The sequence below is a fragment of the Suncus etruscus genome, chromosome 7, assembly GCF_024139225.1.
Source record: "Suncus etruscus isolate mSunEtr1 chromosome 7, mSunEtr1.pri.cur, whole genome shotgun sequence".
In the NCBI taxonomy this organism is placed as follows: Eukaryota; Metazoa; Chordata; class Mammalia; order Eulipotyphla; family Soricidae; genus Suncus; species Suncus etruscus.
This window is the reverse complement of record NC_064854.1, coordinates 112149790-112176370: the sequence shown is the minus strand read 5'-3', so window position 1 is coordinate 112176370 and position 26581 is coordinate 112149790. Positions and strand designations below refer to the sequence as shown.

At 36.5% G+C, this 26581-nt stretch overlaps 1 protein-coding gene across 4 annotated transcripts in view; it reads right to left on the bottom strand.

Annotated features, from left to right (window-relative positions):
* The window catches only part of CADPS (calcium dependent secretion activator), a 569958-nt gene that overhangs the window by 434201 nt on the left and 109176 nt on the right, over nucleotides 1-26581 (bottom strand). For all 4 annotated transcript variants that reach the window (XM_049777276.1, XM_049777275.1, XM_049777273.1 and 1 more), the window contains exons 2-3: nucleotides 12796-12909; nucleotides 1756-2088 (exon numbers count right to left, since the gene is read on the bottom strand). In XM_049777276.1, coding sequence (XP_049633233.1) covers nucleotides 1756-2088; nucleotides 12796-12909 — 447 coding nt within the window. The remainder of the gene's footprint in view (nucleotides 1-1755; nucleotides 2089-12795; nucleotides 12910-26581) is intronic.

Here is a 26581-nt window from a genome sequence, read left to right as displayed (position 1 = left end):
CTTCATTCTAAAATCTTGGGATGCTACTGGAAGATTTTAGGCTCTGGATAGCACGATCCAATTGATGTTTTAGAAAAACCACCCCAGCTGTGTTTGATAGGTGCATTATAATAGAGCAAGAGTGGAGGAAGAGTTAGTAACTGGGTAGACACTAGTTATTCAGGTAGGATCCCTGGTACCTTGAACTGAAGGGTGACCATGGAAGAGAAAAAATGTTTCAGAAGCCTATAATCCTTAAACTAAACATGTATGACACTATGATCGTAGTGTCTGTTAAAATGTCTTTTAGAAGTACATGATTTATTTTTAAGTACTACCATTTATAAAATATATCATATTACTGTTGGCTCTACACTCATTGCATTTTTATAACAATTTTATCCCAGCTCATGTGAGAGGCTAAATATTCCCAGTACCACCAAACTAGTGAGGGACACTATGAAGATTTACCTGGCCTGTTTTATTTTAAATAAGGCACATTGTTAATCAATAAACTGTATAGTATTTTCATTTGACTTACCTTAGGGGCTAAGTTGACCCAGTGAGACTCTATTAAGATGTAACTAGCCTGCTTGGTTTCAAGAAAAGAACAACTCTTAACCAATATACTATAGTATCTTCATTCAACTTACATCATATAATATATTTTATTATATATAACGGACTGTGAAAAGCAACAAAATAACAACAACAAAACAAACCCCAAACCATTCTTGATTTAAGGTATATTCTGGGTCCTGCCCTGAGAATAAGAATCAGAAACTTTAGGTTTAGGGCTGGGGATATGCATGTGAAAAATGTTTTCAAAATTACTCTAAAGTTTGCAACTACTGCTGTATAAAAGGCACTCAAATACTTACTGAATAACTAAAATATAAAGGTTATGCTTGAAATGAAATATCAATAATTCATGCATCCAATACTGATCCAGAGGAAATATTCACCTAATTACGGGTAAGTTCAAGCAAAGTTTTAGCCCTCATAGAGCTACTCAGATATTCAAGATGTAATTAATATATGGGTATGGTATACTTAGGTGTTTGGAAAATTTCTATTTTAATTATCATAGTCAATTGCCAAATACAGTTATTTCCTCAACCAAGGAAGCAGAAATATCTTGACTAGTAAGCAACATCAATTTTAATGTACAAAAATCATTTTAAGAGAAAAATAATTATATTTTTCTTACTTTTGACAAGTGAGAGCCAGATATGAAACAGGGTCAACTCACCTGTTTCACACAATAATCAATGAGCCTTGTGCCCAGGACCTTTAGGTTAGGGCTCATAAAAAAATTACCAAGTTTTAAATTATAAGGAAAAGAAATATAGCTTAGCCTAAATAATATTGAACAGTTGTAACCATTACACAATATAATTTTGGTGAAGACTCTTAGTTTTGCTTAGTGGATTTAAGAGTCATTTCTGGTGATACTAGATGAACTAGACTAGATAGATTTATCAATGTTGGACCCTGCGGAAAAGTGTTAGTTGGTGCAAGAGACGTTCCAGAGTCTTCTAGGGCTACATCTGTTGGTGCTAAGGCACAAGAATCACTGAGGGTCAAATTTTGGTCCTTAAGCATGCAAAGAATGCAGCCTTACACTTGAGCTCTCTCCCCAGCCCTAAAATATAATTTCCAAGCATGATTTCTTCTAAAATGTTGAAGTAGCTCATGAAGACAATGCTTAAGACATATGGTCATGAAGTAGCCCTGCTAAGTCACAGCGTTGGGAGCCCAGGAGATGCATCTTACCTGGCAAGCATTGTAAAGAAGCTGATGCTCAAATTTCTTGATTCCCAGAATGTTCTGGAACATCTCATAGAGTTGTTCTTTGCTCAGAATCAGCTCTGATGCTGCACTGGCCGTCATTCGGGCCTGCTGCTTCCTGGGATCCTCTTCTCCACGATAGATGGCATCAAACTTGGCCATCCATGAACTCAACACAGTCTCCTTGCTCAGGCCATCAATTTCCGGCAAGCTGCGCACCCGCTTCTCGATGTGTTTCTTGAAGACTTCTCGAGAGTCATTGGCCGAACAGCCCCCACTCTGTACCATGCGGGCCACTCGGTCACTCTTCAGGAATACCTAACAAAAAGTAGTAAGGAATACATTAAAATGGGTATGGAAGATGTGTGCTCCCTATGGGAAATGGCTAGACTGCACCTTTAAGGAGGTCCTATTCTGGGTTATTTCCACATCTACCATTTCATAGGTCTACAAATGAAAGAATTCATTTTTATTTTGAGTCCATAACTGAAAAATGAAATTTTCCGCAATAACCAGATTGTTGCAAGGATTAAATAAGGCAACAACATCTTGAAAGGTAACATATAGTAGAGAAATTGTAATGACAGCCAGGGTTGGAGAGAGTGGGTGGAATATTTGCCTTGCATGAACCAAACTGGGTTCAATCCCTAGTTTCACATCTGGTCTTCCAGTCCTGTCAAGTGTGACCTCTAAGCATAGAACCATCAGTAAGTCTTGAGCACTGCTGGATTTGAGTTAACTACCAACAACAACAAAAACAATAAAACATACAGAGTGCATGGAATCTTTCTCCCTTTTTATTTTAAATATAATTTTTATTTTGATCATAGTGGTTTACATGTTGTTGACAATAATATTTTAGTTAAATATTTACATAACATCAGGGGGGATTCCCATCACCAAATTGTCCTCCCTACACCTCCGTTTTTGTCCTATCTCCCGTATCCTCTTCCCTCACCCCTAGGGCTGCTAGAATATGTGGTCCCCTATGTACCTATCCTACTACATAGTAGTCTTGCACCTGTTTGGTCTAGGTGCCTCCTTAATTTCCCCCTCTAACTGGGAGAAAGGCCTAGCTAGTTCAATTTGTGTGGTTTTGTTTGAAGAAGAGAAAAGTAGTAAACTGGGGTAAAAGTCTAATACTCCAAAAGTGGGCGGTGTCCTTCTAGAGGCTCTTATCATCGATTTGAGGGGTGAAGGAGAAAAAGAAAATGAAACATTCCATCAGTACAAAAAAAAAGTGTCCAATATCCAGTGAGGACTCCAACAATAATGGTAAGCACCACACACGCACAAAAACAAACAAACAAACAAACAAACAAACAAACAAACAAAAAAATGCCATGGTCTTGAGATAAGCAACATGACATAACCCAAAAAGAAAGAAAAGAAAAGAAGAGAAAAAAATAGGTATAACGGGACAACAGCTTCAATAACCACACCCAAACAGAGAAATCGACCAAAAATAGTTAGGTAAGTAAAAATAATAATAATAATAAATGAAGGTAAAAAATAATATATAAAAAGTAAACAATCTTTCTCCCTTTTTTAGTAATTGTTTTTTTCCATGAGCTAATCTTTGTAAAAGAAACTAATAGTCTTATAGTCATTACAAATAAATATTGAATGAGTCATTGCCTGATAAACACTTAAAATAGTGGTCCATATTCATTCCATGTTATTTTTTTTTATATGTTTGTTTTTGTGCTTGCTCTTGTTCCACTGGCTCATGCTAAGTACTTGGCTTAATCTGTCACTTGGCTTAAATCTGTCATCAGTAATGAAATGATAATACACTTAGTTGTAATCTCTTGCTGGCACCACAATTTGAATTGAGCTACTAATGATTTTTGTATCTTTCTGAAAATTTAGTACCCCTTTTATGATAGCTTCAATAGCATCTATTTTGGCTAACTCAAAGAGACCAAAAAGGGTAACTTAAGTTTTACAACAAAAGGAAAAAGGAAGTATTCTGATTTATTTGGCTATCACCATACCAGGGGCAGCATATACCCCAATGAGAATGTTCCCACTAAGTTTCATCTCCAGAAACTGTATAAATTTTGCATCAGTGATATGCAAGTTTTGTAGTAGTAATATTCTTGCTCTCATGAACATATTGTGTTATTTTAGGTTTTATATTTTATTTGACATGATTTGGTAGGTTTCTTCTTGGATCTTGTCTGGGCACACTCAAAATTATTTTCATAGGGGCCAAAGAGATAGCACAGCAGGAGGGCATTTGCCTTGCAAACAGCCTAGTCAGGACAGACTGTGTTTTGAAATTCGGAATCCCATAGGCTCTCTTGTGCCGGCCAGGAGCGATTTCTGAATGCAGAGTCAGGAGTAACCCCTGAGTGCCACCAGGTATGATCCTCCCCAAAAAATATTTTCATAAAAATAGTGACAAGTAATTGTTTCTTTGACAAGTTAATTGTTTCTTTGCGTTTGTCACTCTGTCTTATAAAAATTGTCAAAGTTTTTTCTTTCAGATGGTGAGAGAAACTCCATATATGTAATGCCAGTCTCCATTTCTGATAAAGTGATTCAGTATGGCAAAGAGTATATCTTTCTTGTTCCCCAAGTGATCTGTATGTGGAAAGTCTGGCAGTTTTAAAGTAAATAAGAGGGGCTGGAACAATAGCACCACAGTAGCATGTTTGCCTTGCATGTGGCTGGCCCAGGACAAACCCGAGTTTGATTTCTCGCATCCCATATGGTCCCCCAAATCTGCCAGGAGCAATTTCTGAGCCGGGAGTAACCCCTCAGTGCCACTGGATGTGCCCCCAAAACAAAACAAAAAAAAACCCACCAAAAACAAAAAACAGAACAAAATAAAGTAAATAAGATAGGCATTATAAAATTTCCATTTTATAACTGGAAAAAAGCAAGTGTCTAGAGAGAAGGGATTTCATCTGAGAAAATCAAACTGGTAGCTATGAATGTTTGATCTCTGTCTTGAACCTGGTTCCTTCTTTCCCCGTGGATCTGATGTACCTTGTGAATGGAAGACTTGTTATTTTCTCTGGATGCTACTATGTCCTAAAACTAAATGTCCAATAAAAGCATTTAGCATTCCTTTCAGTGCCCAACATTGAATAGCTTACATGAGTTACATGTTTCTGAGATAATATACAAGGCAGTGAAGCTGCACTTCCAATTCACAGGAAGGAAATATTTGACACTTTTGAGCTGTGTTCTGGTCACACTTCAGAAGATACAAGAATATCTTTCCAGAGACAGAACTGATATTTATTTCACTGTCAGATTTACAGAAATGTCCATGTTGGCCCAGAGACAGTGTTACTGGGGGTATCTCATTACTTTCTCTTTCACCTGGAAGTAGAGATGTCAGAACCTCCATTTAACTCTGGCTTACTGAACTAGTTTGGGAAGAATGGAGGTTAGTACTGGCACCACAAATTAGAAGCCACAGCCAGCTTTTCGGGACTTGGGAATTGTTACTGAGTTGAGAATTTAGAATTCACTTAAAAATCACATCTAGGGTGGGTGTAGGGGGGAAAATAACCATAGGACAATAATAGAGGGATCTTGAAACACTTGTAAAATAATCCTATACCTACAAAACATCTTTGATATCTATTGTAAATGTCTCAATAAATATACCAATTAGAGTTTATTTTATTAAATCAATTTTTACCAAAAAAATGAATTTCTAAAGGAATCTACAGGCCCTAAGAATCTTAAAAAGCTAAAGAATTTGCCTCAAAACTTATAATATCCTGTGTAGATGGTTTTCCCATAAGTGTAGATCTCAAGGAAGACAAGATGCTTTACTGCTTTTGAGGCAAATGGAAAGGATTTATGAACAGGCAAAATGGCATTGTGACAGGAGTTTAAATCGCAGTAACTTGTTAGGTGACCTTCTCCTGTGATTCTCTTCTCTCTGATTCTCCAGTATTTTACATGAAGTATGAAAGTTTTGGAGTGTTTTCTTTCTGCAGAAATGTTTATATTCTTATTCAGGAACCTATTCATCTGTTTGTTTGTTTGTCTTTTGTGGGTGTCTCTTGGTAGAATGGGCCTGGCCAGATGCCAGTGTGAACAGAACAGATGCAGATTTAGTCCTTATGCCTGCATGGCATCATCTTAATTAGCCCATAAAATTTCATTGCAATTTGGATAAAATGGTGTCAGGGACAAATACAAAGTTCCCCAGGGTGTTTATTGCCAAGAATTCCCCCACTTCTCCCAATAAACAACAAGGAAAATCTGGAAGGAAACCGCTTTTGAGATAATAAAGCAAGGTAGATAGGTGAAGACAATGGGAAAGAATATTAAAAAGAGTGCCAAAGATTTTTTTGTAGAAAATAAACTTGTATAAAGATGTTGTTATTTTAGGAAATAAATAGCCAAGGTGGCTGTGCTGAGAGGAGTGCGAGGAAGGCCTGAGGTGAGATGTATAGGAAAGGACCAGATGGCTAAGGACATGACAGACCACAAAGGATGCTGGCCTTCCTTTGAAGGTAATGAGAATTCATTGAAGGATATAAGATGGGGTATGTTGAAATTACATGCACATTCTCTGCCTTTAATGTGGAAACAGACCTGAAGATGGCTAAAAGAACAGGCATTTGGCATCTGATTTTTTAGCTGTTTAGGTTGATGGCAAAGAGAGAACTGGTCAGTAGAAAGTATCTACAGGAAAACAAGTGAGAGGAAATGGATGTAAAAGAATCAATTGACTTTTTGTTGTCAGCTCTAATGAATTTTAGAGGTGACTTTTAAATAATCAATCAAACTGAAACCAGGCTTGCTTCCTCATCTATTTGTATCACTCTTCCCCAGATGTAGAGCAGGTTCCAGTGAGAAGTCTCAGCAGCTCTGTAGTCATTTTTTTCCAAAGACCTTCCCTAGCCACCTTTGGTCAATTGTCTTTCTGATTATTTGGTTACTATCCATGTTTTCATTTACTTTTATAAAAAGATGTTTACTTGAGTAACATTTTTAGACACCTAGGTTTATACTATTAAAGGTAGGCTTTATGCATAACACAATCAGTTGTCACACCCTCTTACAGTGTCTACTTCTCTCAACCACTGTCTCAGTGTCTGTTTTTATAGTACCATGAGTCGAGCATTTTTATTTACTGGGTTCTATCCCTGGCATCTGATATGTTCCCCCAAACTCTCAAGGAATGACCCTAAAGTGCTAGAAGTAAGTCCTACACCAGCACTGGGGAAGGGGGGTGTTCATTTTGTGACTGAAATCCAACTATAAGCAGGGGTCTTAAACTCAATTTACCTGGGGGCCGCAGGAGGCAAAGTCGGGGTGATCCTTGAGTGCAAAGTCAGTAGTAAGCCTTGAACATTGGAGGGTGTGACCCAAACAACTAAAACAAAACAAAACAAAAAAAGATTCCTCTAGGGCAGGGCCACAAAATGTTGTACAGAGGGCCACAAATGGCCCGCAGGCCGCAAGTTTGAGACCCCTGAACTATAGTCATGTTTGTAATCACAGTGTTCAAATAAATATATTTAAAAATTAAAAATAAATAAAATAAATAAATTTCTAGAAGATAATATAAATTAAAATTAAATTGTCAGTGGAAAAAAAATATGTAAGTTTTAAACACTGCTGGATATGGTCCCCAAACAAAACAAAACAAATAAAACATGTATTTTATTTATAATTAATCATACTTGAAATTATATACTTTTTTAATCATAGGTAATTAACACAATTTTTGTTTGGGGAGGGTGCTATTTTGTTCCACATGTGGTTGTACTCTGAGGCAATTCTAATCCTGTGCTCAGGAATGACCACTGCCGTGCTTAAGTATTTGAAGAGTGCTAAGCCCTATTAATACAACTTCTAAGCAAGGTAATATATCTTTGTTTCATAAATTTTTGACAAAAGAAGAAATCCAGTGCAATCTCAGTGAAGTAGATATGGGGACATAGCCTGGAGAGGTTAGAAGTGACTGAGAAGCAAAAGTAGATTTTCTTCCCCTTTCTATGCCCCTTTCTCCTGCCTTGGCCTTGGGAATCCCCTTACCCCATGTTAAGCCCTGAAACCAGGGAGCATACTTATACTTTCTTCTCTCTTCTTTCACTTATGAACAGTAACTTTATAAGTAATTTCACTTTTTAGATACTTGATAGAGTAAGATCATGTGTACGTGCATATGTGCTTATAATATGCATATATTTACATATATGTAATTTAATCTTTACAGCAGTAATGCAAGGCAAGTGCAAGTACAAGAACAAGGCAAGTATTACAAATGAAGATAGAGAATCTGAAGCTTGGACTTGGCAGGATGCTCTCTAATATCTACTGCCTTCTTTGCCTGGCTTTCTCTACAAGAACTAATGCCTGTTGAATGAATGGGGTAGTTATACTTCTCTGTTTTAAGGTCACTGAGGAATTATAGGATGTTATTTATTGAGAAATAATTATATATATATATACTCATAGCTTCACTTCAGGGGAAAAATAGCCAGTTGTGACCTGACTTCTACTTTTCTTAGATTAATAATGAAGAACCATAATAAAGTCTAAATAACATATTTGACCTCCAGTAGAGGACACTAGCAGCTGTTGCCTACTAGCCATCAGTCCCTTCTGAATCTCAGTCTGAAAGCCTCTTTGACACTGAACAGTTCAAGTGGGAACTGAAATGATAGATTAGATCTTTTCTTAGCCAAGCGGTGAGTTAGGACTTGGGCGTGGACTGTCAGACTGCTCTTCTGGGGTTCAGATTTAGGATGAGTGGCACAAGAATGGGTTGAAGTTAGAATAGATCCTACACCAACCATATTCCAAGGAATGCCATGGGGTCACCTTTATATCCCCTTTATATCCAATGCAGCTGAGATTCTTTGAAGCTTGGATATTTCCTTGAATGACAATAACAACAGTTGGTGTTGTTGTTTGCTCTTAAGACTTAACCATATCAGTCTCTGGTGCCAGCAGCAGAAGAATACTGTTTGATAAATTTTAAAACTAGCTTAACATAAATCAACTGGGCCTTTGTTATAAGAGATCAGCTAAAAACAAAACAAAACAAAACAAAATTCAATGGTGGCTGTTTCATTGGCTGAAGCCCAGCTAACAGCTCTCGTATTAAATGAGTGTATATCAGTCTTCTACACATTTACATTTATTTTAATCAAATCCTCCCAGGTTTCCTTCTAGGCAGAGTATGAGTGAGAAAGATTCTGTAAAATTGCTTCACCCACCTCTCTTCTCGAATGTCAGGTTCAGTATGTAAAGGAATAAAAATTAAACAGGAAATGTGAAGGGAAGGTGAGTTTGGAGGGGGGAAGGGGAAGGTCTTAAAAGAGCTAGGAATTAGAAGCAGGAAAGCAACATGAAAATGGTGTGAGGACTCTGACATCATCACATGATTGTATGGACACTCCATAAGGATTGCTAATAGAAATTCAGAGTACTGTTTTTAATGGTTGGCCAAATAACATAATGCAAAAGATCAAAGAAGTAATCAGCTCCCTGCTTATTCATTTTGTCTATTTGGGAAACTAGGTAATTACAAATAATCCTGCATGCTCTTGAGAACCATAGGTACATGTACTCTCTATGTTTCAGCCAATACAAGTCTTAGGTCTTATTTTTTTTTTTTTTGGTTTTTGGGCCACACCTGGTAATGCTCAGGGGTTACTCCTGGCTATGTGCTCAGAAGTTGCTCCTGGCTTGGGGGACCATATGGGACACCGGGGGATCGCACCGCGGTCCGTCCAAGGCTAGCGCAGGCAAGGCAGGCACCTTACCTTTAGCGCCACCGCCCGGCCCCGTCTTAGGTCTTATTTAATTTTAATGTTCCAATGGTTTGACTTTGAATAGATAGAAAAAGGAAAAACATCCACTGTTTCCTTAAAGTTCTTTCATTATTATTATTTAATAACCTACTTTTGCCTCACTAAAACAAAGGTAGTGCTTGAAACCAACTTTTTCTAGTAATCTTAGAAGAAAGAAAATTAAATGTGTAACAATGGTTGATAATGTTAGAGATGTTTTAGGTATATACAAAATTAAACACCAGGGCCCGGAGAGATAGCACAGCGGCGTTTGCCTTGCAAGCAGCCGATCCAGGACCAAAGGTGATTGGTTCGAATCCCGGTGTCCCACATGGTCCCCCGTGCCTGCCAGGAGCTATTTCTGAGCAGACAGCCAGGAGTAACGCCTGAGCACCGCCAGGTGTGACCCAAAAACAAAAACAAAAACAAAAACAAAAAATTAAACATCAATATCTGCTTATAGTTATGATGTTTAATTCCAAAATATATATTCTTCATTTTCCATAAGCCAATGCCTGCTATTTTTTGGGAGGAGGAGGGGCAATGTTTACCTGGCCTTGTGCTCAGGGTTCACTCCTAGTAGGGTTTAGGAAGCCATATATGGCTTTGAGCAGGGCTCAAAGCAGCATTAACTGCATGAAAGTCTAATACCTTGACTCTTCTACTTTTTTTTTTTTTTGGTTTTTGGGTCACACCCAGCAGTGCTGAGGGGTTACTCCTGGCTCAATGCTCAGAAATCACTCCTGGCAAGCAGAGGGGACCATATGGGATGCCCGTATTCGAACCACTGACCTTCTGCATGAAAGGTAAATGCCTTATATCCATGCTATCTCTCTGGCCCCAACTCCCCTACTTTCTTCCAACATCTACTCCCTTCCTTTTCTAAAATTATCTCTGTGGAAAAAAATATGTGAAGGTATGATATGCAGTATGGTAGAGTGGGAGGGGAGAAAGAGCAAATTTAGAAGACAATCTGCTGCTTTTGCTTGTTAAGTATTGTTTCCCCTAAATCTGGTAAAACAAAAAAAACATCCTAATTTCAAATTGAAAAAACATTATACTTCCCTTAAAAATGTCTTCAGTGGGGCACCCAGGCTCCAGAGGTTGAAATTGTCATAGCATTGATTCCACAGTTTATTCAGCATCCCTCCAACCCCCACTTCCACCACATAGTGTCAAGGTCACGAAAATCTATAGAGCTAATAATAACCAAGGCACTCTGCAATTTTGGGGGGGTTTATGGGTCACTCCTGGCAGCGCTCAGGGGTTATTTCTGGCTTTGCACTCAGAAATCGCTCCTGGCAGGCTCAGGGGACCATCTGGGATGCCAGGAAATGAACCTGGGTCTATCCTGGGTTGGCCAAATGCAAGGCAAGCCTCCTACTGTTGTGCTATCGCTCTAACCCCTCACTCTGCAATTTTGCGGCAACTCTCAGCAAAGTAGTCATATCACTGCTGGGATTGCTAATTACTAATTGTCAGGATATTTTCTAATGTTCAGGTTCCTTCTCATGGAGAGAACCTGCCTCTCAAATGAACCAATGATCTTGGGAAAGGGAACAATACTAAGAAAGTTACCCCCTGCATTTTAGTGTTTTTGGATCCAGTCATCCATAGCTGAAGCTAGATTTACCTTTGGAATTTAAGCACCTTGAGCAGATAAATCTCATTTTTGGCTTAAACCAATTTGAATAAGGTATTTTTTTTATACTTATAGTTCAAAGATTGTACACAAAGACAGATGCTAACAGGAAAGCAATTGTCCCTATAGGAGGGTGGAAGAAGAAACCCCAGCATTTCACTACCTAAGAGTAAAGGGAAAAGAACAGCATTTAACAAACTTTGAATTAAAGAGCTGATTCTAATCTCTTGAGTAGGGCCCTTTGCTCCAGAGAATTAAACTTCCTGGGAAACATGAGTCTCAGGATCTACTGCAGCCACTCTAATGACTAAAGTAAATAATTAATAATCCAAATTATTTCCTGATACTCAAATTTTAATATTAAATATTCAGTAATTTATCAACAAATGGTTGTATTCTAACCTCATGACTGGCCCTTTCAAATAAAAGAACTGCTGATAATAGGATAAAGCATTATATATATAATAGATATATATATAGATAAAATGGTAGATATATAGATATATAGATAAAATGCTAATTTCCAGAAACTTCTTGGGATTTTGGTTCCTATTACCATACTTTTCAAATATAACTAATAGACACAAATGATCATTTAAGTCATTACTTAAATAAGTTTTCTAATTAGAATTTATACTCTTTAAACTTATAGACTAGAAATGATTTTGCACATGGAAAACTAGTGTTATGGATCTTCCTGATTAGAAATGTCTTTCAGAATCTAAAGAGAAAGGAAGTGTATACACATAGCTTTATTCTCTGGAAATTTTTAAACTGAATTATTGTCTAATATATTCAAATTTTCTCTGGCATGCCATCATGATTCCAAATTTAATTTACTCACCATTAAATTCAACTAAACACTGTGTCACATCCGATAAAGTAGTAAGTTCAACTCTTACTGAGAGGCATTCATACTTATAAAATGAAAAATAGTTTTGACTAACATAAATAAATTTAATAACTAAACCCGATCATAATAGAAACTCACTGAGAAAATGTTACATAAATTGAGTCTGTGGCTAGTCCCAGCAGTATCAGAGATAAAGACTACTTACTATCACATACTAATTAGAAAACAAATCAATATTTTCACAGGAACTAATTTCACTCTTGCTTAACTCTCTCCATGAAAGAAGTTTAGAGTTATATCAGAATAGAAATAAGGTATTTCCCAAAGCAACCCTGACTTCAATCAACTAAACTATCTGTTAAAGACTGAATCATCTGCACATGAAATATATGTTCAGAGTGCTAACAAAGCAGGATTATCAATGTGGTTTTTTGGGAAAATAATTTTCTAACTTAACCTTTTTAAAGGTACAGGAATAAGGAAAGGAGAAAATAAATAAAGCAAAACTATGTTGGAAAAATCAGTTGTTGGTCCTTACACTTCTTGAAAGTTTATTTTTTTGTTATTATTTTGAACTACATATGGCAAAGTGGCATAAATTTCCTAATACTTGGAGATCGGTTTCTAGTTGCTTTAATCTAGCCTTGACAATATATAAGCACATTATGGAAGACTAATTATAAAAGTGACACCAAAAGTTCCAGACTTTATTTGATCTATGATCCTAAGATCTAATGGTGAATATTTACCTCATAATAGCTCTGCACTGCATTCATGAAGGCTTCGTCAGCCACAATCTGGGTTTCTCCGTTGAGGAAAGCCTGAAACCGGTCCTTGACAGTCTGAAGTTGCTGTTTACTGATCTGTAGGAAAGAGAGGAAAGTGACAATGATGACTTGTTCTAGCCAAGGATCATTATTATTTTATACAAAAGATGCCAGGCCAGGGCCGGAGAGATAGTACAGCGGTAGGGTGTTTGCCTTGCATGCATCTGATATAGAATAGATGGTGGTTTGAATCATGGCATCCCATATGGTCCCCTGTGCCTGCCAGGAGCAATTTCTGATCTCAGAGCCAGGAGCAGCCCCTGATCGCCGACGATTGTGATCCATAAACCAACCCCCTCAAAAAAAAAAAAAAAGATGCTAGGCCATTTTGCATGTCAGAACTGGCTTGTACAGGCACGTAAGAACTGACAGCTGAATTTTCAGAAATTATCTGAGTCACTAAACACAGCACTACTACAAATAATGTAAATTATAGTTAAACAAATTACCATAAAACAAGTGTAACACATATCAAAAGTCATAGTCTCCTGTCTATTTTAACTCATTTTACAATTATCTGTTCTTTTGAGGTTACTTATTGAATTTTTATGATGAAAATGATAAAAAATAAAATGCTATTACACATCCTTTCCCAATTCCACATCTTACTGGAAACAAGATTATTAGTCTAGGAGGAGTTTTTACCACCATGAAAATCGACAAATTCTATAAACCAGGTTGTAGTTGCTGTAGTTGTGTAAAATATTATTATACAGACCTCTTACATCTTCAAAAATATCTTACTTTATAAAAAGTATAGCAACAAAGTAGTATGGTGTGAATGAATGGAATAAAACTATGACTCTAGAAACAAACACATACATATATGGTCAACTAATATTTGACATAAGATATTAGAATCCTAGAATTCTTTTTACTTTCAAGTTTACATTGTCAAGATACAGAAAAAAACAAAATGCCCGATGATAATGTGCAATGGAATATGTCGTCCATAAACAAGAAGGAAGTAGTGCCATTTCTAACACATGTATGGAACCTGAGGACTTAATATTACATGATATAAATCAGAGGAGGAAAACAAAGACTAAGTAAGTCAAATGGAAAAACTAAGTAAGTCATGGAAATATTGTAGATTGGAAGTTGCCGGTTACTGAGAGGTGGAGGAAAGAGGTTATGTTACCACCAAACAAAATTCCAACTCTGAGATAAAATTTGCTTATACATGAATGGTCATGGATAGACATACATGCTGAGTAATATGAGTCAGAGGGAAAGAATAGACATAAAATTATTGTGCTGATATGTGGGATATTAAAAAATGGCATAGTATGAAAATACTTCCCAAAGACAATAGAAAAGAGGGGATGAGGTCTGGTCCTTGGGGTAGGAAGCAAGCCACAAAGGGGATGGGACTGCAGTTAGAACAGAGAAGATGCCATTGTTGCAATGACAGTTGGCAATGGTTGGTCTTGATTACTTTAAACAAAGACTGGGTGCTGAAAGGAGAAAAAAGTGGTATGCAGGATATCCTTTAAGTTAATAGTATTAAAAACCATAGTGCCTATTAAAAATAAGGAGGGAGAGAGAGATCTGTGAGATAGACAGATAGACAGAGAGAAATAAAAAAGAGAGAGTGATACTATACTATACTTTAGAATTGCTTTTTAAAAGGTATATCTTAAAAACATTTTGTAACTGTATAAGAAATTTCAGGTGCTAACTACATTTACTGTGGTCATGATTTCACAATATACATGTGTATCTAATCATTGCTTTGTAAACTTTCTGAACAGTAGTTTTTGAGAAAATGTCTAGGCTATTTCCTATTTAGAAAAATCACCCCCAAAAGACTCCTTACCAAGTCTTTTCTACTCCTGTCTTTCCATGTCTTTCACATTTACCCCAACAGTACCTTGTGAAGTCTTTCCTTTTCCCTAACCTAGGACTTTATGCTGTATAATTCCATAGTTCACATTCATCCTATTTGTTATAATTAAACATTTGGGATGACCAAGCTCTACTAGCTACTTCGCTCACTGATGTTCCTCCTGACTAGCTTTACATATGGCAGATATATAATAAGAATCTGATGAATGAATGAACAAATGTATGAAATATTTAGCTCCAGTGTCATTTAATCAGTTCTAACTTACATATAAAGGAATCATCAAAACCTTCTTCTGTTGATTATTAGTTGCTAAGCTATACTTCATAATTGATTATAGGACACTGGGTCCAGAATTATTGGTCTGACAGAAAAGTAAACGACTCTCATCCCAGTTCTTTGACCATTGTTTCTTGGAAAAACCACATATTGTTTCTGAATTGTCTACATATAAACACCTTTATATGGAAAAGAAATGAATTTAAATAAATAAATGTTGTCTCATTCTGTTTATATTGCTTAGAAAATGGTGCTAGAACTTGCCCCTGGGGATTTGGAGTAAAGGAATATGTCAGAAAAGAGACAGCTACAACGATATAGGAAAGTAGTCACTCTGAGTAGGCTTAGGTGCTGAAAGGAAGTAAAGTAACATGTATAATAACTGATCAGTGATACTATGATAAAACACAGGAACTAAATGGAAGAAAGAAAAATGAAAAATTAAATAGTACCTACATGCAGACCTTGGGGGTGAATAGAAGGAAGGGCACTGAGGACATTTGGTGGAGGAAAATGGACACTGGTAAGGGAATTTGTGTTGAAAAATTGTATGGCTGAAACTCAATCATTAATATCTTTGTAACGCTGCATATAATTTGTAGTGATTCAATTATTGAAAGTGTTAATTCTAAGTTTACAATTGATATGACAAGTATTTTTTTTGAATAAAAGTTTCATTTGGAAATTCTGAGGAAAGAAAGGGAGAAGAGGAGAGAGATTGTGCTCAAGTGAGAATGTGGGCTTCTACAAAGGCAGAGAGAGCCAGTACAAAACCCAGGGTTAAAGAATAAAAATATGAAAAAATACATTTCATGAGGGGACATGTGTATTTAAGAACTATGTGTATGAACTGGCAACACACATGTGTGTAGCACCACAGGGAACGTCTGTGTGTTAACAATATTTTTAATTACATCTAGTTTGGAAAATTATAGATTCCTTTATATAATTTAAATATAAAAATAATTTTATTATTAGGCAATAGATGTGTAGTGAAAGATATAGCTTAAAACTAAAACCCATCTTGAGCTCTGATTCAATTATGAAATAAAACAGTTTTGAGAATAGATATAATGAGAGCAGGGACAAATAGGAAAATCAGGAAGTTGAGGATAGTAATTAATTAAAGAGTTAATTTTTTGTTTGTTTGTTTTTGGGCCACACCCAGTGATGTTCCAGGTTTACTTCTGGCTATGCTCTCAGAAATCACTCCAGGCTCGGGCGCCCATATGGGACCCCGGGGATAGAACCCAGGTCCATCCTGGGTCAGCAGAGGGCAAGCAAACGCCCTACTTTTGCACTATCGCTCCAGGCCCTAAAACGTTAAAGTTTGTTGAATTCATATGTGTTCATTCTGAAGCATCACTGTCCATTGTTATCCATATGTCTGATTTTATATTTTCTAAAATTCACACTAAAAAAGTTATAAACAGTTGAAATTAATTTTAATATATGTATTAGGCCTATTAATATATTTAATATATAAATATTACACACACTTGAATGAAATCTTCCACTTCTAATATTAATTCATAAGATATATTTTGCACTTAGAATACATCTCAATTTGGAATGTACATCGTAAGCAGTTGGTAAGCTTCTTAAAATGTAATTTCTTTTTTTTTCCAGTGCTATTTATTTATTCGAATAGGAATTCTAAAATGTAGTTTCTAATACCCCCTTTAGCTTCTGCTATCACCTTGGACAACAGGGTCCCAGAGTGTACTCACTTCTAAGTCACTCAAGCTTTCTGATCTGACCTGCAATATTGTTATCAGGGGAGTTGTACCAAATAATTATAGTTATTTCATATGTACTTGAAAACATTTAAACTGAAATATTAGGCAGCAGTTTTTTTTTTTTTTTTTTGGTTTTTGGGCCACACCCGTTTGACGCTCAGGGGTTACTCCTGGCTATGTGCTCAGAAATCGCCCCTGGCTTGGGGGAACCATATGGGACGCCGGGGGATCGAACCGCTGTCCTTTCCTTGGCTAGCGCTTGTAAGGCAGGCACCTTACCTCCAGCGCCACCGCCCGGCCCCTAGGCAGCAGTTTATTTGCTCATAAAAATGACACTATAACATGAAATTCTTTCAAGCTGGCCAGCTTCAAATGGCCTACTTCACAAATCTCTGCAGTAGATTACCATCTGAGGTGTCTTGCACAAAATAATTTGCTCAGAAAATCTTTCAAGACTGAATCAGGGGCTGGAGCAGTGTCATAAGTGGTTGAGTATTTGCCTTGCATGAGCCAACCTAGGACGAACCACAGTTCGATCCCTGGCGTCCCATATGGTCCACAAACCAGGAACGATTTCTGAGCACAGAGTGAGGAGTAACCCCTGTGGGGTGTGACCCAAAAAGAAAAAAAAAAGACTGAATCAATAGCAACTCTGTTATTTTGAAAATGGGGTGGGGTAGGATGGAATAATAAAGCAGGAAAGGGAGCGATGATTGATTATTAAACTTGTCCTCTTACTCTTGCTGTAAATGGTTACATAATTAAACTAAAATTAAGTATAGGGCATCCTAATAATGAAGATTGATTGCTGGCTCAGAACAAATTCGTTATCATTTTAACCTTTTCCTAAGTAATCATAGTGTTTGCCTAATTGAGAAATATTTACAGAGCACCAACCACTTGTTAGGCCATCCCAGGACCGAGGGCCCTATGATCAACAAAACACATCGAAGATCCCATCTTAACAGCCTGGGCCTAGAGAATTTAGGAATCAAAATAAATAAGGGATTATGCAGAGGAATCTTTATAGTTTACTAGAAGAAAAAGCCCATACAAATGCAAAAAATATGTTTAGAATTTTACAGGTAGGAAATTGCAGGACATAAACTTCTCAAAAACACAGTCTTCAAAACGTTTGATTCTATCCAAGTTCAGAGAACACACTTCACAAAACCACACAAAATATTCTCACTTCCTCGTACACTTCAAGTACCTAGTGGGCTCCAAGGCAGTGTTATCGACCTGAGTGGTGGAGCTATGTGCTTGTCTCTGAGTTAGTATCCATTATTGAGAACTAGTCTAAGACTACTTAGCATCTTTGGGGTGGTTCTCCCTCACCACCTAATAAAACGTAGTGGCCCCAAGTAGAACTCTATGAAATTACTTATAACTTCTAGATAGGGGCTCCTGCCTTTTTTTTTTTTAAAGAACCAAATAACATGAATCATCTTGTTCTGCCTCATATCTCTATGTCTTGTTACAAATGGAGAAAAGAAAAAAATTTGGATGGGACCCTGGGGCCAAGAGGTCACAGGAGCAATGAGTGGAAATAAAAATGTTCAGGTCTAAATACCCAAACCAAATTAAATGACAACAGAATCAAGAAGGGACCAAAACTATAATAAGCTATACACAATAGGGACCTATTACACTAGCAGTCCAGGGAGCTACAGTAGGAGGTATGGGATGCATGCTAGGAACTATGGTGGAGGCAGGTGGAGGCAGGTCAACACTGGTGGTGGGAATGGCCCTAATTCACTGTCCCTATGTACCTGAAATACAACTGTAAAAGACTTATAATTTACATTGGTCTCAATAAAAAAGGAACTCTATCAAATTACAATAAACTCTAAACATTTCCTTCACAGTTATTACCATAACACTGATTTTTTTCAAGATAAATTTACCTGATTTTCATATGCATGTATAAAAATATGCATCTTGATCACAGAACATGAGAGATCTTCACAGTAAACATTCCAATAGAACCATTGTCTTATCAAGATAATGTTAGCCCAGTCCTTGATGCTTCTGTGTGTATCCTAAAGCCAATTTTCCTTTTTAAAGATGGCTATTAACCTGATTTACTGTCGTAATTTTTAGGTGTTTTAGAACTTGATGGCTTTGCATTTATATAGTTTAAGAGTCTGTCACATAGTGGAGAACAATAATAATTTGTTCCTCCTCATTAAACAGCAATATCCAATTGTATTTTTCTATGATCTGACTCACTCTCCTACTGATGGACATTTAGGCCTTATATTTTTATTGTTAAATTTATGTTTATTTTTCATTACATCCCATAAGTACGTTTCACATGTACACTAACCATATCGAACTCATACCATGCTTATAAAACCTGTCACATAATGGTTCTAACAAATATCAGTGAGTGAATAAAAGTTATATTAATGTCAATTGAGGCACAGTTTTAGATTTTTAAGATATGTTATGACCTAGGTATGGTATTAGCTCAATTTATTTTAGGGTGGTCGGAAGTCATACATTGATCTAATTCTGCAGCAATCCACTCCTGAATCTTAGACTGAATAAAATTTTAACATTTCATATAAATAGATGACATAAAAAAACCTATGGGACAAAGTTTATCTCTGAGTAAAAGTTAACTGGCCTAGATAGATAACTGAAGGTGACCTTGCATGAATATACTGAGATAATTGGCCCAGAGAAGCTGACAGTACAATTCTAATAGACAAATTGGCTTCCAAGAGTCGCTTACAAACAGAATCATCCTAAAATAGAAGTCCATCTAAAGCATTTGATATGTATAGGAACCACTTGTACATCAGATCAGAATTCAGAAGTAATGCATTCAAGAGCAGAAAACCTGAAAAAAATGAAAGATAATTATTTCAGAAGAAAGTGCTGCAGCAGCACTTATGAGATATATTCAAGCATTCTTGGTTCAATTCACCTCATTAAGCAAAGCCTGAAAATTCCCATTGCATTCCTGGCACTTTGTAATTTACTGAAGCGGTTCGGGTAATGATGAACTAAGATTTACAATAAAGAAAAGAACACATGTTTTAAGTGCTGGTTTTAAGAGATGTTGAAATCCAAGCAAGTTCAAGTCAGATCTTGTTTGTTTGTTTCTTAACACATACATTGCAAGTAGTTAATTTTGATTTTCTCTATTGTTGATCATCTGATCTACTTTAAAGGGTTTTTTTGAGGGCAAGATCAAGTAATATGTGTTAGGGATATAACAAAGTATATGATACAGCATAAGGACACAATGAAATATAAGAAGAAATATTAACATTATTACTCCCATCTTTTGGTTTTATTATATCTACATAACTTTAAGTTATCTCCCAAGAACACATTGCTATGGGGGTTGGGGGAACCCTTTTCTACCTACCTGCCTCCTTCATAACTTTCAGTTTTCTCTTAAAATTCATCTTTTCCCACTGTTTCTTTCTTTTTATTTAGTCTTTAGAAGTTATGTGAATGTGATATTCTAACTCTCTCTTCTTAGCCTTCATAATCCTTTCCCATCTCCCTTGCAACAAGGAGTGGGCATATAACAAAAACAGCAGGCTCTTGAGGGGTTTTTGTTCAAGCTTTTCATCGTAATAAGGAATTTTCTGGCCAGTATAACCTTTCACTTCCCTGGCAAGCCCTTGTGCAGAGGACATGAATAGACTCTCTACAATTGTGCGACCAATAAGTTCAAGAGCATCACAGAGAAGTCTGGCCTTAGATTTTTGGAGGAGCTGAGAAAATGTTTGCAAACACCCATTTCTGAACTTCCCCTTATGTGAGGAAAAAGCAGTCTCTTATTTGCAGCTAAAAGAGATTTCCTAATGAATATATGTGACTTTTTCGTAATATGCTTTCTCTAAAAGCAGCATTTTTTTTTTTTAATAAAAGTAAAAGGAGGGGCCGGAGCGGCGGCGCAAGTGATAAGGTGTGCCTTGTGCGAGTTAGCCTAGGATGGACTGCGTTCAATTTCCCTCAAGCTAGGAGCGATTTCTGAGTACATAGCCAGGAGTAACCTCTGAACGTCACCGAGTGTGGTCCCAAAACCAAAAACCAAACCAAACCAAAACAAAACAAAAGTAAAAGGAGAAGCCAGAGAGATAGCACAGTAGTTAGGGTATTTGTCTTGTGCATGGCCAACTCAGGTTCCACTTCTGGCATCCCACATGTATGGTCCTCCGAGCCTGCCAGGAATGATTTCTGAGCAGAGCCAGAAGTAACACTTTGGCACCACAGGTTGTAATCGAAAAATAAACAAACAAACAAACAAAAAGTGAGAGGAAACACATGCACTCTATATCTTTCCTTGAGTCTATTTCAAATAAGTTCATTATTTTTGATAAACAGTATCTGTGAAATTGAAGGCTTAAACAACCTACAGTTAAGTATATTGTAACTATTGTGCATACATCGTTTATATTTTAAGAAATAATTGGGGCTGGAGTGGTGGCACAAGAGGTAAGGTGTGTCTGCCTTGCCCGCGCTAGCCTAGGACGGACCGTGGTTTGATCCCCTGGTGTCTCATATGGCCCCTCCTGAGCACAGAGCCAGGAGTAACCCCTGAGCGTCACTGGGTGTGGCCCCAAAACAAACAAACAAACAAATAAATAAATAAAAGCCCACCAGAATGATACACAACAAGGTAGCAACAAAGGGCTAAAGGCAACTCATCAGGAAAATCAATTCTCACAACTGAATTGGTGGTGAGTGGGTGTGTGGTTGAAAGGAAGGATATCGAATGTCTTAGGCCGCAGTGGTCGGCAACCTTTTTTTTTCAACTGAGCCAAATCTCGCCAAAACCACGATTGAAATTTATTTTGAGAGCCACACAGGGCGCGCACTGACAGGCTCGGAGCAGAGTCCTGACTCCTAGAGCGGCTGCCCGGCACACAGAAGAGCCAAATTAAAAGTGTAAAGAGCCACATGTGGCTCGCGAGCCGCAGGTTGCCGACCACTGTCTTAGGGGATAGAGATGAATTCACTGATTATGACTGTTTAGGTCTAGAGATAGCATAGCAAAAAAAGTATTTTCCCGGTGTGACCCAAAAACAAAAAGAAAGTGAATTGCGAATTTTGGGGTTTCACATCCATTAGTATTTATGAATTATTTATTATTATAATATTATTTCTGCCTCTGTGCTCAATGATAATTTCTGGTGAGGCTTGAAAATCATATGGTGCAGGGTCGGGTGGGGAGGAGGGAGATTTGGGACATTGGTGATGGAAATGTTGCACTGGTGATGGATGGTGTTCTTTACATGACTGAAACCCAAACACAATCATGTATGTAATCAAGGTGTTTAAATAAAATAAAAAAATAAAAAGAAATAAAGAAAAAAGAAAAAAAAGAAAATCATATGGTGTGCTGAGGATTGATTTTGAGTGGGCTGTGTGCAAGGCAAGCACCATAGTTTCTGTTCTATGTCCTCAGCCCTTAATGGTGAAGTTGTAAACAAATAATTGACTATATATGTTATGCTGTAAGACATTTGAATAATGGTCAAATGTAAAGCTACCAAGGATATTATATTCTAAACATTGATAAAGGTGTAAATAAAGCAAACAAAGTAATAATATTACTAGTGAAATCAATCACCTGGCCACCCGCTAAGGGAATGCGGATCAGAAGTTGGGAACAACTTATCTAGTAAATCAATAAACTCAACCAGCAATTAATGCTTCAAAGTTCCATTGGAATTAATGCAATTAATACTTTCAGGAGAAGAGTGGTAGAAAATTATCAAAGGGAGGTGGGCAGAGAACACTGCATAGTGCTAGGCACTGACCATCAAAGTAATACATTGGAAATCATACAAAGTAAATGAGCACCACTAAAGTGTTTTATGCAGGGGTTGACCTGGTTTGAGAGCATGCAAGAATAGGAGACAAAGAATATAGTTATCAGTATAAAGTCAGGCATCAAAATTGTGGCTTCTAAGAAAAGGAGGACCTTGAATAATATCTACACTCTCAATTGGAAAAGAGAGAAATAGTAGGAGAAGAGGAGGGAGAGAGGGATAGTAGGAGAAGTAATGAAATGACATACTAGGATGGGGAAACAAAATGAATGAATATGGGAAAAGGTGGGGACTTTTCGGAAAAGACAGTATAAGAATTTCTTTTGTTATTCTTTTCTTCCTTCTCTCTCGTCTCTTATATATAGCCTCTAGAAGGACACCTCCCATTCTTTGTTTGATTTTTGTCCCATTTTATCTTTTTCTTTCCTTCAAACAGAACCACATAACTTGAACCATCTTGTTCCACCTCACAAATTGAGGGGAAATAATGGAGGGTACCAAGACCAGACAGTTGTATCAACATTAAGTAGAAATAAAAAATGATCAGACTTAAACTCCAAATCCAAAGCCAACAACAACAGAATCAATACCCAATCTACAACAAGCTAGCCATAGAGGGGACACTTATACTAGCAGCCAGGGGGGTAAAGGAGGAGGATAAGGGATGCATGCAGGAAACATGAGTGGAGGGAAGACAACATTGATGGTGGGAATGCCCCTGAATCAATGTCACTATATACCTAAAGTATTACTGTGAAAGATTTGTAATCCACTTTGGCACAGAAACATATGAAATAGGGGCTGAAGAGATAGTACAGTGGGCAAGGAACTTGTCTTCATATAGCCAACCCAGATTTGTTCCCATCATCCCAGTTGGTTTCCCAACCCTGCCAGGAGTGATTCTTTAGTGCAGAGCCAGAAATCTTAACCCCTGAGCATCACTGAGTGTGGCCCCGAAACCAAAACAAAGAAGAATCATAAGAAATTACTGAATAGCATGCTAAGACTAATAAGGTTTAATAATAAAGTTACTAGTAGCAATTTTCTCCAATGGAAAAATTAGTTTGATTTCAATTGATATGAAAACTCTAGAATATTCTTTTATTCAACATCTTACAAATCTTTACCGAAATGTATTTAGATAAGAATCTTGTCAGCTCTCCCTCTTTAGAAATGGGGTGAAAAATTTAACTTCTTTTAATAATTGTTCTAATTCTGTTTTGCAGAGCAAAGAGGTGGGGAATATCAGAAAGCATCCTGAAACTAGGAAACAATAAAACATAAATGTAAATCCTAATGTTAACTATGGATTTGAGTTAATAATAATGTGCCCACATTGGCTCACCAACTGAAAAATATATTGTATAAATGCAAGACACCAATAATAGAGACTGTGCTAAAAAGAAGAACTCAGAGCATGTAGGAACTCTCATTACTTCCTATTTATTTTTTATTCAATGCAACTCTAAAATTAAAAATATATTAAAAGATACACAAAAAGACTGATTTTCAATACAGCATCCTAATTGCACCATGCACAATTCAGAATAAAAGACAGCACAGGGAAGACAGAAAACCTGCTACTCAAGTTGGTTCTGAAATACAGAAACAGAAAAAAGTAAATAAACAAAAATTAAAACAAAAACAAGGGGCTGGAGTCATAGTACAGCAATAGGGCATTTGCCTGGCAAGCGGCTGACTCAGGATGGACCTGAGTTCAATCATATGGTCCCCCAAGCCAGAGTGATTTCTGAGCTCATAGCCAAAAGTAACCCCTGAGCATCACCAGGTGTGACTCCAAACCAAAAACAATAACAACAACAACAAAAACATAAACAAAAAAAAGAAGTGTCTCTTTGATTTCCATATCTAAAAGCCTATGGCAGTCTGAATCAGCTGGAATTACAGAGATTTCAGGGACTGTTATATATACACAAATTAATTCTAGTTTCATATATATATATATATATATATATATATATATATATATATATATATATATATATATATATATATATATATATATATATATATATATATATATATATATATATATATATATATATATATATATATATATATATATATATATATATAGCCTGGGAAGGATGACACAAAGGGCTAGAAAGCAATCTTTGTGTGTTAATATTAGGTTCAATCCCTGGCAACACATGACACCACATAAATAGACTCTAAACATTAGTAGGTATGATCCCCTATCCTTAAAATCCAAAGCTGTTTATTATGGGCTCAGTTCTCATCCCCTACACTTTGTGTTACTAATTACTTAAAATCATCAGTACATCTCACTGACAAATAGTTGGGGTTCCTTTTAGGCATCTAAGAGGGCAATTTCCTTCCAGTTGAGGCTGATACTTGCCAATGGACAGTTAATGTTTATTTTTCATGTATTTATTTCATGTATTTTTAATGAAATTTCTTTAAGTAGGCTCATATTTACCTTTAAAATACCTTTCTGCAATAAAGAACAATATGCTTTTATGTTGTAGTACAACATTGAGGTTGCAGATGGTTAGAATAAAATTTCATTTTTTAGCAAATTCTCACAATGCCACTTATAGGTTGTTAATTTTGTTGTTTGCGAAATGATGTTTTTGGTCATTAGTGATATTTAAGTCTTCCAAGAGAATAATACCTTGGATAGGACACTTGCCTTACACATGGCCAAACTGGGTTCAACATCCCATATAGTCTTCCAAGCACTGCCAGGAGTAATAACCTGAGTGCAGGGCCAGAAGTAATCCTTGAGCCCAATGATTTTATTTATATATATTAATATAAATATATTATTTTATATAATATACAATATTTAATTGTTTATATAATAAAATCCATCTGTATTTTAAAATGTCCTTAGCAGAAGAACAATAGTAAATTAAGCCACTTAGTAGATAGTAGTCCCAATAAATCTGGGAATTCATCATCTATATTATCCACAATGTTTGTAAAAAAAATCAACGCTTGTAGCCCACATATTCACTCATATTTCTCAGTCAGAATATTTGAGCTGGAGATAGAGGTCTCTTCAAAACAGAAACTTTAGGGCATTTCTGAATGCACAAACCTGAGTATTACTGAATAAATATATGTGGAATAATTTAACTATGATGTATATTTATTTAGGATTGAAGATATTTTCCTACTCTTTCTGGAATAGGCTAAATATTCAACACATGCATGTGCAATAGAAGTTTGAAGGAGTATCTCCTCATGTACATTATTTGGTCCATTTAGAAGGCATCCATCCATAAAGCAAGAGTTGCAGTAAGCTTTAGTACACCTATAATTTAGGTCCAAAAACTCACTCCAGTTTTCAGACTAAACTATTATAAAATGACACTTCATTTAGAAAACTACTCTTAATATTCAGACAAGGTTGAATACTTTTTTGGCCCCTTAAATTTGCAATTCTTGATACTTAATGTTCTTTTTATTACATGTGTACCTTTTCTATTATACAGACCCATCCACAAAAATTGAGTTTATTCTATTCACCATGTAACTTCCTGTTTGAATGCTTAACACACAGAAATCATTTATTCAAAATGTACTAAATAGATATGAACCATCATATTATAAAATACATCTAGTGCTTTGTTTGTTTGTTTTTGGGTCACATCTGGCAGTGCTCAGGGGTTACTCCTGGCTCCACACTCAGAAATTGCTCCTGGCAGGCTCGGGGGCCATATGGGACTCTGGGATTCAAACCAATGACCTTCTGCTTGGAAGGCAAACGCCTTACCTCCATGCTATCTCTCCAGCCCCATACATCTAGTGCTTTTTTTAGGTACTAGATGGTAAATAAACATGACCAAGTTCTCTTCTTCCACATTTAACCACTTTTGAGATATATGACTTTGGATATTTTAGCTCACTCTGAGTTTGTTAGTCTTTAAAATGATCTCTAAACTGATATTTAAATTCTAGATTGTTAAAAATTCAATCAGAGGGCCTGGAAGTAGCTTCATAGACTAAATCACATTCATTGTATGTAGTAGCCCCAGATAGAATTCTTGGCATCC